Here is a 16,966-nt window from a genome sequence, read left to right on the forward strand (position 1 = left end):
GTTGTTATAAGAGGAGGGGATGCTGGTAAACATGGCCCTGTGTTGCCACCATCAAATTCAAAATGAGCCAATATTTTCAAAGAAATGGTAAAATGTCTCAGTTTCACCACCTGATATGTTGTTTATGTTCTACTGTGAATAAAATATGGGTTTATGAGATTTGTAAATCATTGCATTGTTTGGATTTACATTTTAAACAGTGCCCCAACTTTTTGAATTGGTGTTGTGTAATTGTCAGGTCATAAGCTGAGACACAGGTCTGTGTTGAGCTGGATGTGTTTGCTCGGCCTTTATTTGAGAACTCTGAGACAGGAAAGACAAGCTGTACCTGTTGAAACGGCTGCTCTAGACCGGCCCTAACATGCAAACTCATGACCTGACTCCAGCTTTGATCACACGGCTGAGGTTTCACAGTCAAGACCAAGAGTAAACCTACACTGTAATTAACGATACCTGTAAAGGGAATGGATCATACAAAATAAGTACATTTTGTAAACTTACATGCTACAAAAACACAGTATAAAAAACATTTGAGATGTTTATTGCAAAAAATACTCCTGATGTATAAAAGATAAAGGGTTCTGATTGATGCGCAACATGCAAACATATTACAAAAAAAGGCAGTACAAAAATATTTGTACACACGTCTCAAATTGTAAGTGCCGTCTTCAAAAGACAAATTTGGCACAGTGATATTTCTTAACCTGGAATGTTTAAAGAAATGTAAGAGATCCCCACATAGAAAAGCTTCACAAAACAGCGTTTCCACACAATTCTAAACTGTACACAACAGTTTGGTGATTTGTAAAGTTGATACAAAACATCTTTCTTATATTCTCATAGCAGTTTAACCATGTCAGGAGGTAAGGCAAAACCCTTTAGTTTAAACAAATCTAGCCACAGTCCCTCTGTGTGGCAGAGTAAGGGTTAGATAGAACTACATAAATGAAAAACAACATGTAAACATTACAGAAGCAAAAAAAGCTGCTGACTTATGTCTGGACACAGTGGACTTTTGTCCTTTCAAAATAAGAGGCTCAATATTTTCCCAAAGTAGAGCTTTTCATAGAAACCCTACTCCCTTGTGCAGCAAATAAATGTTTCATTTTAAAACAATATTCCTCTCTCTTTTCATTGGTCCCTATAATTTGTAAGGCATCTTAAGAATTCCTTATTTAGTTTAAAGGAAAATCTATATTTTCTGAATTTATTTTAGAATTCTAAATATATTTCTATTGTAAATTATTTTGTTTTTAAATGAAAGATTTTATTCTACCTCTGCCAACCCAGTAACCAGACATCAAGTATTGTTTTTTTTTTTGTTTAAAGATTATGGCTTTAAGAAATAAACAGAGTTTCTAAATAGCACAAACGGTGAAACAAACACCTGAACAGCACCGATTCTTTATACATTATAGAAAAAAATGTACCATAAGCAGAACATACTGAAAAACAAGGCAACAGGCTCAAAAATAAAACAACAACAATGCAAGGCAAACATAGTTTTAAGGATGTAAATCAGCACTTTGGTCCCAAATTCTCAGCTGTAGTTTCATTATCATTGGGATATAAACCAGATATTTAGAAGCTGCTTTTCTGGATAAAATGAGGGTGGCTCTATGAACATCTAAGCTTCAACTTCAGCTTTTTTTCCAGCTTTTTTCCAATTTGTTTTGATCAGAAAAAAACATTTAATGAATTGAATTTCAGGCGTGACTCCTCTGGATTTTAGGTGAGTCTGATCCCCAACACCTGCTCCAGTTCTTGTCTTCTCTGCTGCACCTGAAACAAAAAGAGTATAATCAAAAATCTTCAAATCTCATACTGAGAATCTGATGCCCAGAATTAGCAGTGCATTAGCTGTGTTATTCCCAGAGCTGTTTCTAAGTCTGTTAACTGGTTAAATATGGGATTTAAATAAGTCATTTGTATCTTTTGGAGTTTTAATATGGACTTTAATTTGAAAAACAAGTGTGAAAAAATTTTAACCTCTAGTTTTTAATCATTAGTTTTTTTAAATTTAACTTTATTCATTGACTAAATCTGGTAGTTACATTCATGAAATAACTACATTACAGACTAAGGTCGGCCATACACTACAGGATTTTAAGTCCAACTTGAGGCAATATTTGCCTCCCCGTCGATCGTGGGGGCGTATCCCAAGTGGAGCCTCGTTGTAAACAATTATTTGTCTGAATAATCCTTATGTGTGTGGTGCCACTGTGATTATTTTACTGCTCCAAATCGCTTCATAGCCTCCCAGACCGCGAATCATTTATGATTATATTATTATGATTATCAAACATGCTTGATATTTATGATTCCCCAAAAACATACTTGTTAGGTTGATTGGTGACTCTAAATCTGGCCGTAGGTGTGAATGTGAGCATGCCTGGTTGTGAGCTCAGCTTTGGCGTTGTTAGCTACATAGTTACGTTGCTATGAAGCACTGTTATCTATGTCTAAGTTAGCTCTAGCTAATGTAGCTAATGGTAATTTACCTCACAGAAATTGTAGCTACATAGCATATGTAGCTACTTACTGAGCTTAGCTTTGCCTACATTACCTATGTATTTCTGTTAGCTACATCATTTACGCAGCTAACGAAACTATGTAAGCTGTGTTTGCTATGTTTGAATATTTTCATGGAGGATGAGTTTTTTCTTTTACTGTTTGCTCAGCTCTATTGAATGTTATGTCATCAGGTTTTTAATTTTTGGTATACTAACCATTACCCTAACCCTTAACAGAAGTTTATTCCAGTTTATTTCAAGGCATGTTTAGGCATGTATTTCTGTCTTGAGATATACAGCGTCTCACATGAACGGTCTGCAGGCAGACTGTCTTGTGAATTCAGTACTTCCTGAGCTCTTTAGACTGGTGAGGTATCACAAAAGTTTTTTTTCTGATGCAGAAGGACCTTTTTTGTTGCAGTACTGTGCTAAAGAGAGTACAGTAGAGCCTCAAATGGTAAGTTAAATGACTTTACAAATCATTGTTTGTTGGTAGTCTTATGAAAATGTAGATTAGGGCTGCTACGTTGGTTTGGTCTTTAAATTGTTTATGGTTTGAATCACATGAATCATAACTTTATAATAATGAATGACCTATAATACTTAAACACAGCAGTTGTATGAACAATCACGATAATAAGAAGGCATGCTGACATCCCAGGGATAGGCCATCACGCTTTTCACAGGTTACCATGTTTACTTTTGATGATAACTTCTGTGAATTTCCTCTGGTTATTCCTTACCTTTGAGTAAACATATCTGCCAACTGCCTCAGGTACCCAGGGTGCCTGGTAGAACTCGGACCTCCTTTCTTCTTCAGGGTTTCCAGTCACATCCGTCATCAACTGAGCACAAAGGCAATGTTTGATCATGAGGAAACAACGATTTCATGGAAATGTTAAACTGTTTCATTCCCTATGCCAAGATAAGGTTTTTAGAAAGTGTCAGAGTGTTTTTACTGAAACAGATGGATTTTCAAATACTTTTTAATTGCTGTTCCCACTGGAGGCATTTAGTCCAACATTAAAGTCTCCTTTTAATTTGAGCTAAGAGCTCCTCTATAATAAGTCTTCTTTTATTTCTAACATCTGTCTGTCAAATAAAGCTCTGTTTCAATACAGGAGCACAGAATCCTGTAAAACAGCTTTATCTAAAAGCATGTCTTTATTAGTAAGTGCAAAATCTGTATTTCACTTATCCCTGCCAAAACAAGGCACTGTAGAATACAACTTTTGAAGTTCTGACTCAAAAAAAGAGCAGAATATGACATCCTGTAAAGACAATGTGGCAGAAGCAAACCTTCAGATCTCTGCTCTGAGACTTTAGCCAGTCCTGGATGAAGTCCTGCGGATTATTACTGAAGCTCAGCATGAAGTCTCTCTCCGTCTTCAGCTGGTTTATGTACTCAATGGTCTCATGAATCTATAAAAAATACAGAATGAAAATGTTTAAAAAAAAATGTATTTCTATTCTTTAAATAATGTAAAACTATACTTTTACATGTATTTCATAGAACAGGTGCATAGGAAAGGGACGAGTCCTCTTCAAAAAATGTATAATTTGCCAGTCATTAGGAAAACTGTTTGTTAAAAAGCAGGCCATCTCAAACTGGTATTAGCTGCAAGCCTGCAACCCATCCAAGTGATCATATCAAATTTGAATAAATCTTACTACATAAAACATGTGGCTTATAGGGACTAATGTGAGTGGCTTATGTGGAAATGTGTTTTTTACACATCTTTTTTGATGGACATGATGCACGTTGACAACGACCTTTGACCTCCAAAATCACAATTTTTCAAAGTTTGAAGAAAACCTCTCAAAGGTTTCTTGAGATATTGTGTTTACAAGAATGGCCCTGACAGACATAAAAAGTAGTGAAAGTTGTGAACGAAAAGGAGTAAAATAATGATGCAATTTTGTTGTACCTCATTGATAAAATGTCTCCAAATGTTTTAATTCAGTAAAATCCAGTGATATGTAGGCCTTACCTTCATCTCAAGAGCAGCGATCTCCTGCTGGTTGGTCGTAGAAGACAGAAAACTGTTCATCTGTCCCTTCAGTGGGTCATCAACCTCCACATCAATGTCATAGCATGCTGTCTTCTTCTGGTCTGTGGGGTCCACGCTGCTTACAGAGGACACACAGACAACACAGTGTTTAAAAAAATCAAGGACGTTGATGCAAACTTGACAGCACAGACAAGGACCAACTTCGATTACCGAAAAACAAAATACTTAAAAAAAAAAAAAAAAAAAAAAAAAAGAGCTCTTTATATGACTGCATCTTTCTCATAAGGGCTGTATCTTCTGCATCCTGAAAAGGGCAAATTCAAACATGCTGATGATCCACATTTCCCTACCTGATCATGTGATTGATGATGATGGGGTCAGGGTGCTGGAGCAGACCAGCCAGTTTCATGGGAATCTCAGAGAACCTCATGCGGGGACATCCAAAGATCTGAGCATTATTTGGAAGAAAAGAGAGAAACTTAAAGTCAAATATATGAATCTGATGGTGTAAGTGATTCATTAAGTCAACAATATGAACACATAACCTCATTCTGAAATATAAACATGGCTGTTTAATCATGAATTATACAATCTTCAAAAGATACATACAATGTTACGTTTCTCTGTATTGATGTATGAAAATACTTTTAGGTTGAAAATCATCAAAAAATCCTTTAACATTTTCATGGCTCTGCAAATTTGCTAAAATACAGACAAAGATAAAAATCTTCAGCTGTTTTTGTAAGTCCCATCCTGAGTGTTGTCTGCTACATATAGCCTCAAACCTGTCTCACCTGTCTGAAGTAACGGTTGCAGTTGATGTACTCCTTCTCGTGACTGTCCTGCAGCTTGTTGTTCTTGATGTAGAGCCACAGAGCCTGCATGATGCTGGACCGAGTCTGCGTGTGCACACCCAGCAGACGAGCCAGTCGTGGATCCAGTTTGTACTGAGGAGGCTTGACAAAAAAATAGATTAAATAAATAAATAAATGGAAATTAAGTGTAGATAATCCAGGTCTTCTATCCAGAAAAAAAAAACAAACAATGGAAATGGGTGCTACCTGGTGGTCGAGCATGAGCAGAAGGGTGCATTTGACATTGACGTCACCGGGACGTTTGACCTGGAAACCATCAGTCTCCTGAGTGGTGGGCATTCTGTGCCACTGAAAGATACAAATATGTTAAAACACTATTTCTTTTCTTCAATAAAATCACAGCTTTAAGGGCAGAAAAATATGCAAAGTTGGGCTTCATATATTGTTATCCCCACTCTAATTCCTGGCTTGCATCATAGTCAGAATGAAAAGATGGACCTTGCAGTCGGGGGTGGAGAGTAACCAATTACATTTACTCAAATTACTGTACCCTGAATAGTTTTTCTGAGAACTAGTACTTTTTGAGTACATTTTGAGATCAGTACTTTTACTTCTACTTAAGGAAGTTTCAATCAGAGTAACTGTACTTTTCCTTGAGTACAATACCCTTGTAGTTTTTCCTACCTCTGTTGACTACACAGAAACACATTGAGAGCTAATGATTCCACATCACATCAAAAACAGCTTCCGTACACTGCAAAAACGGGAGTGTTGGTATCTCAGGGTCAAACAGTGTTGATTTTAATTCCTAAAATGTAATTTTAACTCCATTCCGAGAGAAATTGTCTTCAGTGTTGGTTAAACTCTGTGAAAAGTCAAATGATCTAAGCTCTGCCCACTGCCATTTCAAATCCGGGGGGATGTGTGTTCCCCATCATGCTTTTGGGCAGTATTTAGATGTGTTTAGTTGTGTTTGGATGTTGCCTGTTGATCCCAATGATCCCTGCTGGGATTCTATAGTTCATGTTTCTGATGGAATGTTGTTTTTGACGTGAGACACATTTGCACCATGCGTGAAGTTACCTACTGAGTTAGTGTAAGTACCTGTGACTTTAGGAACACATAGAACATTCTTCATCTGTTTGCACTGCCTTGCAATGAGGTGGGACTCTTTGCTTTGTTACTGATAGGAGACCCACCTTGTCACAGATTTCAAGAGTTACTGCAGCTTTGTCATATTATAAAATATTTCAGACTTTCAATTGTCATTTAACTGCAAGAAGTGTGAACCGATATAAAGAACTATTAAAGTGTCAAATTTAACACTATATGAGCTTAACTAACACCGTCAATGTTGCTGTATAATTTACCTTAAAATGGAGGTGTGACTTTACCCAAACAACCTATTCTACCTCTTCTACTGCTGTATTGCCAATAAGGAAAGATCATATTTTACTGTACAACTCCTCAGAAGCTACTGAGTATGTAAACTTTAAATCAAATATTCTTACTTTTACTTGTGTAGATTTATAGACAGTGCTTTTACTTTTACTGAAGTTAGTCTGAACCAGAGTAACTGTACTTTAATTGAGTACTGTAGTCATGTACAGTACTTTTCCACCACTGCTTACAATAGCTACTTCAACACGAAGACAACAGGTTTAGAGCTCCCTCTGCTGGTTGGTTGATGCATATGTTATTAGCTCTGCCTCCTCTATATTAACAGATGTGATATTGGGCAAATGTTAAAATTGAAGGTACAGTGTGTTTAACTTGGAATATGAGTGGCATCTAACAGTCAGATTCAAGATTGCAATGCTAACTTCTGATGCTAACCCTGGCAAAAAAAACAATGTTTTAAAAAATGCCTATTTGTTATCTGGTCCCTTCTGTGGTACTACAGAAATGTGCAAGATTTAAAAATAAATGTAAAAAATAAATTAGTTTCAAATATTCAGATGATGAAATACTAATTTAGATAGGACTACTTATAATTGTTATGTTTAATTTTCACCAAGTTTATTCAGCTTAATGCTGCTAGGTGAAATATTACATACTGTACCTTTAAAATCCAACTCCAAACACAATTTTCGCAAAATCAGATTATGTTTCAGTACTTATTATCATGCTGATTTATGCCCTAACACAAATTATTCTAAATAGCTTTTAAACCTTTTATTAGATGCCAAAAATAGAGCATATCGTAGGTCCAAATGGCATCTCCAACACAGTATGTCAGCGCTCCTCTTATAGGTATTTTCATTATCATCCTAGCTGCCAGTGCTAATAATGCATTGTTCTGTTCACTATCAACATAACTGTTACTGCTAATGTGAGTTATAGCAATTTATGAGAAAATGGGAGATAAGATCATAGCAATGGCAGCCATAAATTTGTTTTTCATTTGTTGTTTTGCTGTTTCTCTTGTGCCCCTCCTCTTCCTGCTTTTCTCCCACCCCTACCCCTACTCCTAGACCTTTCCATCCCCTTCAGCTTCAGTGGAGGGCTGTCAACATGAGTCCGGTCTGCTCAACAGTCCTGCTCATTAAAGGGAAGGTTTTTGTCTTTACTAAAATAGGCCACAACAGAGAGAAAGGTCTAGACCTGTGCTCTTTGTAAAGTGTCTTGAGATAACTTAAGTTATAATCTGGCATTATTAAAGGATTGATTAATTGACTGATTGATTGATTGTACAACAGAAGTAAGTGGTGGTGTGATGTCCATCTTTGTATGATACTGTGGCCTGCATTGGTGTACACTGCAAAGGCTGGTTTAACCCTTTCTGTGGGATGAACTCAAACAAAATGTTGGGACTGAGTGCTCTTCATAATCCTCCCCATCTCTGTCAAACAAGCTCAGACTGGTTCCAACACTTTTAATGATTCCAGCTGAACACCACTTTCTGACCAGGGCAGAAAAAATGTACTTGGTCTGAAACATTTTGATCCCAGTATGCCCTAAAATGTTCCATCAAATGCTTTTTGTGTAACGTCATACCTCTACCAAGTGGTTGTCAGGCCCGTAGAGCTCCTTATCGAGCTCAATCACCAGGCTTTTAAAGAAAGATGAGAACTTCTTCTTCTGTTTTCCTGGCTGTAAAAGAAGGGGGAAAAGTCAGAGAAACAGGACTGTTATCCATCTCTGTCTTCTTGTTTTGCTGTGTCAGTGTGTGCAGCTGCATTGTTCAGCTCTGACCACATTGGGGGTGGCGAAGCATATAAGTGTAGACAACTAGAAAAAGCTGTTTCACCCCACGCCCTGACAAAGCCTGTTTGCACAACATGACCCCACTCACTCCTCTCCTTACTTTTCTTTTTCCGTTACTCCATGAAAAACTCCCACGCACGCCTCAACCGAGGGAAAGAAATTAAAAATCCTCCTTCATGTGGCCTCAGATGACACAATGAGCAGAGCTGGAAGTGATAGATAGAGGGAGGGGATGGTATGTAACGGCCAGTGGTTTCAATTCCTCTTTTCCAGAGAGAACATGAGCCTATGTGTGTGTTTGTGTGCGTGTGAGAAACTGTGGGGTGGAGAGCTGTAAACATCTGGTTGCGTGGTCTGAGCCAAAGACTCAGGCCAGACAGAGCTGAGAGACTACAGTTTTCAGAAACACAATACTGAAGTACTCAGAGTCAGACCACACCAGGACGATGGGGAAACAGCAAAGAAAGATTCAGACATAACAGAAGTGTTTTTCTCTCACCTCATCCAGAAGTTTTCCCTCCACTCTCAGCTCCCAGGAGGACACCTTCTCAGCCTCCTCGCCCTCAGGCTTGCTTGGGGTGTACGTGTTGGAAATGTAGATCCTGAGCTTACGTTTTTGCTGTGTTTAAAAAAAAAAGATGAATGAGATGATACATCAGGAATTAAAGTAAATACTGTTGCTCAAACTAAATGGATAAATTGGAATCAGAGTTTTTTAAAAAGATGGGTGGAAGCAGATCTGGCAAAATCTCTTCATAGTTATAATCATTAAAAACATATTATAGCAAATTTTCTTTAATAAGTGCACACATTTCTCAAAAAGCCAGTCACAAAACTAAGGCCCAGATAGGTATAATATAAAGCTCCTGGGAGGAACGTGTGGTTTGTGTTGATTTGGTGCCTCCTGTGGAAAAAGTGGTATCTCTTTGCTGATTTTGTCCTTTACATGTGTCCATAGTGTTTTTTTTTTTTTTTGTTAATCACATCTTGTCATCTTTTAACAAACCAACGCATCACTCATTGTGAATATTTGTGGTCAAAAATGAAAAGAAATGTTGACGCACTTTTCAGTGATTTACTTTATCTGACTGCTACCCCATGGCAGCAGAAGTTTCAGGTGTTCATAGTAACTAAATACTAATAATCTATTATTACACTGATGGTTTAATTTGCTTTTATAGCTCATAAAGAGACATCAGTGAAATTTTGAGTCTGTTTCATAACCTACTAAAAACTCCTCAGAGGAACTTTAAGCTGATTTTATTACCAAAATAGTGCAGTCAAGATGACAGAATGCAAGCATGAGTTAGTTAAATGTGACAGCAGAGACATCCAGCATCCACAATAAATGCAAAACATGCCATCTTTCTACAAAATATATCTTTCATTGTAGACAAGGAGTTTTATTGTGCTGAATTCTTCTGCGTATAATCCAGATTTGGGGTTTCGTGAGTGCCTTTGGTTCATTCTCCTCCCTGCTTCTGTTTCACACACTAAACATTCAAGCACTGGAAAACATGGAGAGTCTATCGACTCAAAGACATCAGTGTAAATGGGATTCAATTCACATTACTAAGAATCGAGTACATCCTGAGTGTGTGTGTGTGTTAAACGGTGTTGATACTTTTATGAGAAATAGTACGGTAAAAGGCAGTGGGTAAATAAAGCTGTCTTGTAATCATAAATGATTAGAAGCTGTAACTTCTTTATGTAAGAGGGTCAAACATAACTCATTCAGTGCCTTACATTTAGAGTTGGAGAGGGTCATGTCAGGGTACCAAAATGAAGCACAGAAATCTGCAATTTAATTCAGTAGGTATGTGTTGGTATACCATGTTGGTACCAGATTCTATATACTCTATTAAATACATTTAAGTTGTTGACATTTTCAGGAATTTGAGTCACAATTGCTCATTTAGAAGGTGGTGGTGGGTCCTGAGGCTAGACTAGTTGAGAACCACTGGCCTAGAGCAGTGGTTCCCAACCTTTTTTTCATTGAGCATTCCCTTCACATAAAGAAGAGCTGTGCCCCCGACAAGTGACCAGGGGAGGTGGGCAGAGAGACTCAAGACTGTGCGACTGTACTTCACAAGGATCCCCACAGGCTCAGAGCTCAAGTAGCATATTATAGCTGGCAGAGTTTAAACTTTTTCCCTCAGAGGGACACCGATAAACAGGCAGCAGCTTCTACACTAGTGAAACCTATAATCCAGATTTTAGGCCTTCTGGGCTATTTTTTTTTTGCCATTTTTAGAAAGGATAGCTGAAAATAGAAAAAAAAGGAGAGTAGGGGTTGACATGCAGAACTGGCCATGGTTGGATTCAGCTGCTAAGAGGAAAACAGCATCTGTACATTAGGCATGCAACATAACCACTAGGCCATCTGAAACACCAGTCAGTTGTAAACAAACTCAAGAACAGTGAGCTGACACACCTCTAACACCTCAGTAAGGTCCTGATGTTGCTTTACTTACTGTTTACACAGTGCAAAAAATTACCTGACTTCTTTACAACTTGAGTTTGTTCTGCTGCACTGTAAATGGATAAACCAGTTATCCATTAGTTGTATTTCTGGGGCATTAGCTGCTGAAGCTCTTTGCTTTTACAACAAAATGAGCTAAATAAAGCACAGCTGATATTTTACAGATAATGAGGACATGATGGGTGAGAATGACTGAAAGTTATCTGATAATATTGCTGTGCTATCTGTAAATCTGACAGTCTTATCACTAAGATTACCATTATGGGCTTCTTGATGGCTTCCTGGATCTCCATTCGCTTTCGGGCGATGGTTTGATCCAGTTTTCTTTCAAAGGCAAGGAGGTCCATGTAGGCCTGAGACTCTGGAACAAGTTCACGAATCTAAAAAAACAAGAGAAAGAAAGAGAGAAACTGTAAGTAAATATTGAAAGGAACCTTAAACTGATTAAATTGGACCCATCTAAGGTATGATCAGGAGGTAGGACACTTCTTTACCCTCTGTGGGAGAACCTTGTCAGCCATCTTGCGTCTCTTTGGCCTAAATAAAGCAGAAAAGTAAAAAAACAAGATGATTCAGTACACTCATTTTGTTCCTTTGATCATCAGTTATTAATGAAAACTTAATGGATTGATTATAAAACGCTGGCCAAAGTGATGTCTTCATTAACTCCCTGTGTGATCACCTCAGGCCCTCACTTATCATCACCACTGACCTCACAAAAGACGCTCTGTTTCTTTAATTTTATTACACAGTTCCTCCCCATTACGACTTAATTTAATTCACGAGCTCCTTAATGAGAATTTAGGAAGTTGCCTCTAGCCCTGCGGCACACTAATCCTTCTTTACTGAGAATTTTGTTATGAGATAAAACTTAAAGGACAAGAAGTTCATTGTGGAGCTGACTGTTTGCCACTTTACAAGCGTGGCATCACTAAGCAGCTTGAAGTCAAAAATAACCGCTTGTGTTTGCTGCTTTGAAAGCAAAGGCCGGTCATGAGATACTCCGACCCTCGTGTCTGTCTGAACTGAGCTTTCAACAGAACAGAGGCTTCATAAACAGACTGCAGGGAGAAAAACACACTTAGAGGGGAACAGAGTGTTGTTAAGTCAACAAAAACTTCTGAAAAAAACAACTTCTACTTGATTTAGCCAACTTTAAAAACTGTCCCTTTCCTTGCTGTAAAAACTATCATCACATGATGCTGTTTTCTTTAAACTGAAATCAGAAGACTGATTTTAGAGCTTTAAGTTCCACAGCATTTTGCAGGATATGTTAAGTCTTCACTTGTTTTCACACATGCATTCACAGTATCAACTAGCCAGTGAATATGAAATCCAATGCATTTTTCTGAATATTTACTGCTGCGTTTATGCAAAATACAACCCGGTTTTCAGCAGGGATTTTTAAGGTGGCTGGCAGGAAAACATCCGGAAAATGTCCGGTTGGAAAAGTTCAGCTGTTTGTGTACAAACAGCTCAAAAGCTTCGTGAAAATTCCCAAAAATTTTCTGGAGTTTTGTGCAAGTGTAAAACAGTTTCCCAGAGTTAAAGATGTTTATGATTTTATGGTTTTGTTCAACTTAATTTGGGTAGAAACTCCCATATGGATAGATACATTCATGACAATGGGTACTGAATACAATGAAATTAGTTCAGGATTAAGAAATCCATAGTAGCATGAATCTGAATATGACTGTGCATCAAGCTTTCTGCAATAAAGGAGGAGGCTGGGGTGGAGGAGGTTAAGCTTTTCCAGCAGCAGCAGCAGCAGCAGCATTAATGCAAGTAGGGATTAGTGAGAAGTACAACATATCTAAATACATCGCTGTGTTGAGAGAAAGAGTTGTGATTGGCTGTGAGAGCTGAGAGACTATAATTATGATCAGATGGCTCTCAGCTGAACACGGCTTGGCGTATGACTACACAGTCCTGCATGAACTAACTCTAGGCTTCATTTGTCACAAAACAATTTGGCCTGGCAAACCATCAACAATTAAAAGCAAATTAGGGTCCAAATGGCCTTTGAGTTTGGCATTCTATGCGCAGAAACTAGTCCTGCGAGTAAAGAAAAAACACCCCCAAATAAATCTTACTGAAAAAATATTAGGTTGATATGAAGTTATTTGGCAATTATTTTAGGCATTCATTCCTAAAAAATTAAAATTTTGATTATTAGGTTTTTGATCCTCTACCTAGTGGATTTTTCCCCTATGTTCTGTTTTTATATTGAACGTATTTGTCTTAACTATTGTAAAATGTCACCGTAGGCTATTTGAAATGTCCTTTCCCTCTTTTTACTGAATTCCACACTGAGAGAAGACTCCACACCTTAGTAAACAAGGAGAAAAACAGTCCGTTGCAGTCCTATCCCCCCAGTTTGGCCCCAGGCTGTCCTTGTCAATCACCACCCCATTCTCTCCTCTCTCTCACACCACTCTCACTTCTTTCTACTTTACCCTCGTCTGAGGCCTCCCAGCCCCTCTGGCTGCTGTTGATGCTGATGAAGGAACCGCTTCCTTGAGGGGTCCATGCTCGGGGGCCCCATGCCTGGCCGCATGGACATGTTCCCACCGCTGTAAGAAGGACCAGGCAGCTGACCCCCCATCGACCCAAGGGGGCCCCCCACTCTACTGGGTGGCATCCCTGAGCGCTGGAGACAAGAAGAGGAATGGGAGCCTTGAGTTGAGGCTTAGAGAAACTCTACAAAAATAACGGATGTTTAATTCAAACCACAACATCTCCTATAAAAACACATTTCTTTTGAATACTGTAGGTTTATGCTCACATTGTGATGGTAATTTTAAAAACTAACAGATTTAAGAATTTAAGTTAGAATAACTCATTTTTTCAGCATTTGTTGAAGGATTTGGGATATTTATCAGGAGTTTTAATTTCTTACATTCGATAAGCTATGCTGCCCTTTTAAACAATTCATTCTCAGTTATTCTTAATATAAACAAAGCTTTTAGAAAAAACTTCGAATCATCAGTCACATTTTAATTCAAAGCTGCTTTGAAAGATCTCTCTTCAGGTAGCAAAGCAGAGAACCACGCCTGCCTAGTGAGTTGGCAGGGCCCCTGAAAAACCCATTTCTCCCATTTTGCATCTTTTAACCTATTATTGCCATTTTTACCTATTTTTGCCACTCTTAACCACTTTCCAACACTTACGATATAAAGTTAAAGTTGTTTCAATTACTACTTTATTCTCTGGTATCTGACATTTGTGCACATCATGTCTTAGCTATGAAGTCAGACATTACTTTCCAAATAGTTTAGTCAATGTGCTCATCCACATTGTTACCACCACAAATAAAAAAGCAATTCTGTTTTAAGAAAAGGGGTTTACCTTTTGAGAAGGCTATATTGCACTACAGCACAAAAAAAAAATAATAGAATTCATTTTTTGTCACTTTTATCAGAGTGTTTATTATTCAGGTCAAATATAAATTATGTTTATCACAGACTAACTTTGCAATGGACCATGATTTTCCTGACCTCCTAGGGCCCCCCATGTGGCCAGGCCCCTTTATCCCCCTCCTCATAGGTGGCCTTGCAGAGAACTACAGGACATACCCAAATGTGACATGTAAATACCCGAGTACCTAGCAGTGGTTTATCAGCTCTTTGAGAGGACCAATCTCACCACATTTTAATGTCTCTAGACCAGGTCTATACTTAAAAAAAATAGAAAATATGTGATCACTATTGGCTTAATATCCATCAGTCTACTACAGATCATACATTTGTATCCATTGCATGCCATTTGGGGGCTTTTTGAGTGTCTTGGACCTTGCTGTTGGGGTTTTGATCCACTCTTGGCCCATTATTGGCACTTTTGGAGATGTACTTTATTATTTAATGTACACATATATTGATTAACCTGGGGCCCCTTGATGCACAAGACCCCAGGGCAACTGCCTGTTAGTAAAACAGCCAATATGAATGTATGCAGGCTTAGCTCTGACAGATTGGTATCTGTTAACACTTCTGTTTTCTAGTTAACTGACAGGGTGCTGAGGTCAAACACGTGAGTTTCTCTTTCACACATGCAAAACAGTGTTTCTTCTGTGACACTAACTTTAAATTAACACTATAAAAAAGGAGCTACACGACGTTACGTAATTGAAAACACGACAATAAAATATTTATCCACATTTACAGGTGTCGGTGATTACATACATTAACAAATGCGGAAGTAGCGTCCACACCTTAACATTAAAAAAATAACGACTTTCTTTGACATTAGGAGGGCGGTCTTTTAACTTTACTTTTACACTCAATTTAAGGATATATTTTAATATGTCAAAAAAGTATAAAAAGTAATATAAAGTTTTAAAAGTCTTAACTTGTGTCACATAACGTTGTCCTCAACTTTCACTGCATTCCCCCAACAAATAAAGACAAACTGAACAGAAAACCCACCTGTGGATATTGAGGAGCGGTGCTCATGCTGCGGGGATATCCCGCTGGAGGTTGGGGCATGCCTGGCATCCTCATGCCCGCAGCATGCCCAACAGTCATAGGGTGCATATTCGGATTCATGGGAGGACCCGTGAAGCCTCCTCTTGATGCCATCCTCAAGGTCCACAAGTGTTTAAAAGTAGAGGAAACTCCTTTGAGATTTCTCTCCGAATACCAGTCTGACAATGTCCTAAAACAGGAGCCACTTATACTTGTCTATAAGTAGCTAGCAGGCTAACCACATCTCCTCTAAATGAGGTCTGGTTCTGGTTTGACAGCACGCACACTGTCAACAAAAAGCTAGCTAATGTTAGCTCGTTTCAAGTTCCGGGGTTTGCTTCTGTCTTAGTCTGCTTGTGTTTTGGAGCCCAAAATAGTGGCTGCTGGTGTTTGTCATCCCCTGCCCTTGTTCTTCAGTCTTGACACCGCAGCTATTTCACCGTGAGGCTGCTGGAAAATATGATAACGCCTGACTTCACGTCAAACAGAGCGTCTAAAATCAATACCAAGTATTCATGCAACTGCCTGCACTCTATGCTGGATGCTGCGTTCAGGAAGCTCGGATATCGCGATACTCCAAATTAACGGTTATTCTGCTTAACGTTGAGCTGTAAATTCTGTGGAATTGTTATCAAATTTGAATATCTTACACATTTGGACAGTAACCACACATGCACTGCTGTCCACCACATTTGCCTTTCTGTCACGAAATGTGCACCTCATATGTCATGCTTAACATGTTCTCTTAACAGATTATATCGTTTTGCATATGGGAAATGTGCTTAGCTCAACTAGTAAGCCCAAAAATGCCACGGGCTCTCGTATGACACAAAACCCATGCATCACCGTGCATTTTCAAGTTTCAGGAAATAACAGCAGAATATGTAAAGCAGTTTCAATTTTTTCCAAAAATCTTGACAATACATTCGCTCATTTTTTTTAGTCAGATAGTATTTTATCACCACTCAAAATTATTTTAAACTATATTTCATGTAAGCATACGGAAACCCTAACACATTTAAAACTGAGGTCAAACGATTAGGTTCCAACATGGAAACTGCCAAACTGTTGTGGTAACACAAAACATGTACACAACAACAGCACTTGTACACAAACCAATGAGGGTGAAAATGCCCACATACACACTCAGTTGTAGAAGAAGCAGTGATCAATTAATTAAAATAGTAGGACATGAATGTCAAAATACTAAAAGAGTAGAGGCTAAACTGGTTGAATACTTATTTGAATACTTTCAAGTCCTTATGTTTATGTTCAGTCAATTTAGCTAAAGTATTCAAACAAGTATTCAACAAATTCACACACAACCCCTGCAACAAACTGTAATTTCCCTATTACAGGACAAGAAAATGAAGCAATGTGTTGTGACAATACACCGATAAAGCCGTTTTGAGTTGGCTTTAACAACAGATAGCGATGAACTGTATTACTTATTATATTTAGACTTTCGTAGCTG

The 16,966-nt window shown here is 38.2% G+C and overlaps 1 protein-coding gene across 1 annotated transcript; it reads right to left on the reverse strand.

Annotated features, from left to right (window-relative positions):
- Positions 1 to 302: 302 nt before the first annotated feature.
- Positions 303 to 16,027, reverse strand: smarcd2 (SWI/SNF related, matrix associated, actin dependent regulator of chromatin, subfamily d, member 2). Its single transcript, XM_041816506.1, has 13 exons — positions 15,454 to 16,027; positions 13,486 to 13,679; positions 11,524 to 11,566; positions 11,287 to 11,409; positions 9,047 to 9,166; positions 8,338 to 8,433; positions 5,587 to 5,688; positions 5,320 to 5,481; positions 4,876 to 4,973; positions 4,505 to 4,640; positions 3,813 to 3,935; positions 3,257 to 3,358; positions 303 to 1,782 (listed from the first exon to the last, which is right to left on the reverse strand). The coding sequence occupies exons 1-13, from the start codon at positions 15,604 to 15,606 to the stop codon at positions 1,729 to 1,731; spliced, it is 1,506 nt and encodes a 501-aa protein (XP_041672440.1). The 5' UTR covers positions 15,607 to 16,027; the 3' UTR covers positions 303 to 1,728.
- Between the last annotated feature and the right edge of the window lie 939 nt (positions 16,028 to 16,966).

This window comes from Cheilinus undulatus, linkage group 20, assembly GCF_018320785.1.
Source record: "Cheilinus undulatus linkage group 20, ASM1832078v1, whole genome shotgun sequence".
In the NCBI taxonomy this organism is placed as follows: domain Eukaryota; kingdom Metazoa; phylum Chordata; class Actinopteri; order Labriformes; family Labridae; genus Cheilinus; species Cheilinus undulatus.

Excerpts from the sequence above, each read along its gene's own strand:
- smarcd2 (XM_041816506.1), bottom strand. The coding sequence starts at position 15,606 with ATGGCATCAAGAGGAGGCTTCACGGGTCCTCCCATGAATCCGAATATG. Across the intron at positions 13,680-15,453 it reads CCGCTCCTCAATATCCACAG|CGCTCAGGGATGCCACCCAG; the intron begins GTGGGTTTTCTG and ends TCTTGTCTCCAG. Across the intron at positions 4,974-5,319 it reads GCAACCGTTACTTCAGACAG|ATCTTTGGATGTCCCCGCAT; the intron begins GTGAGACAGGTT and ends AATAATGCTCAG.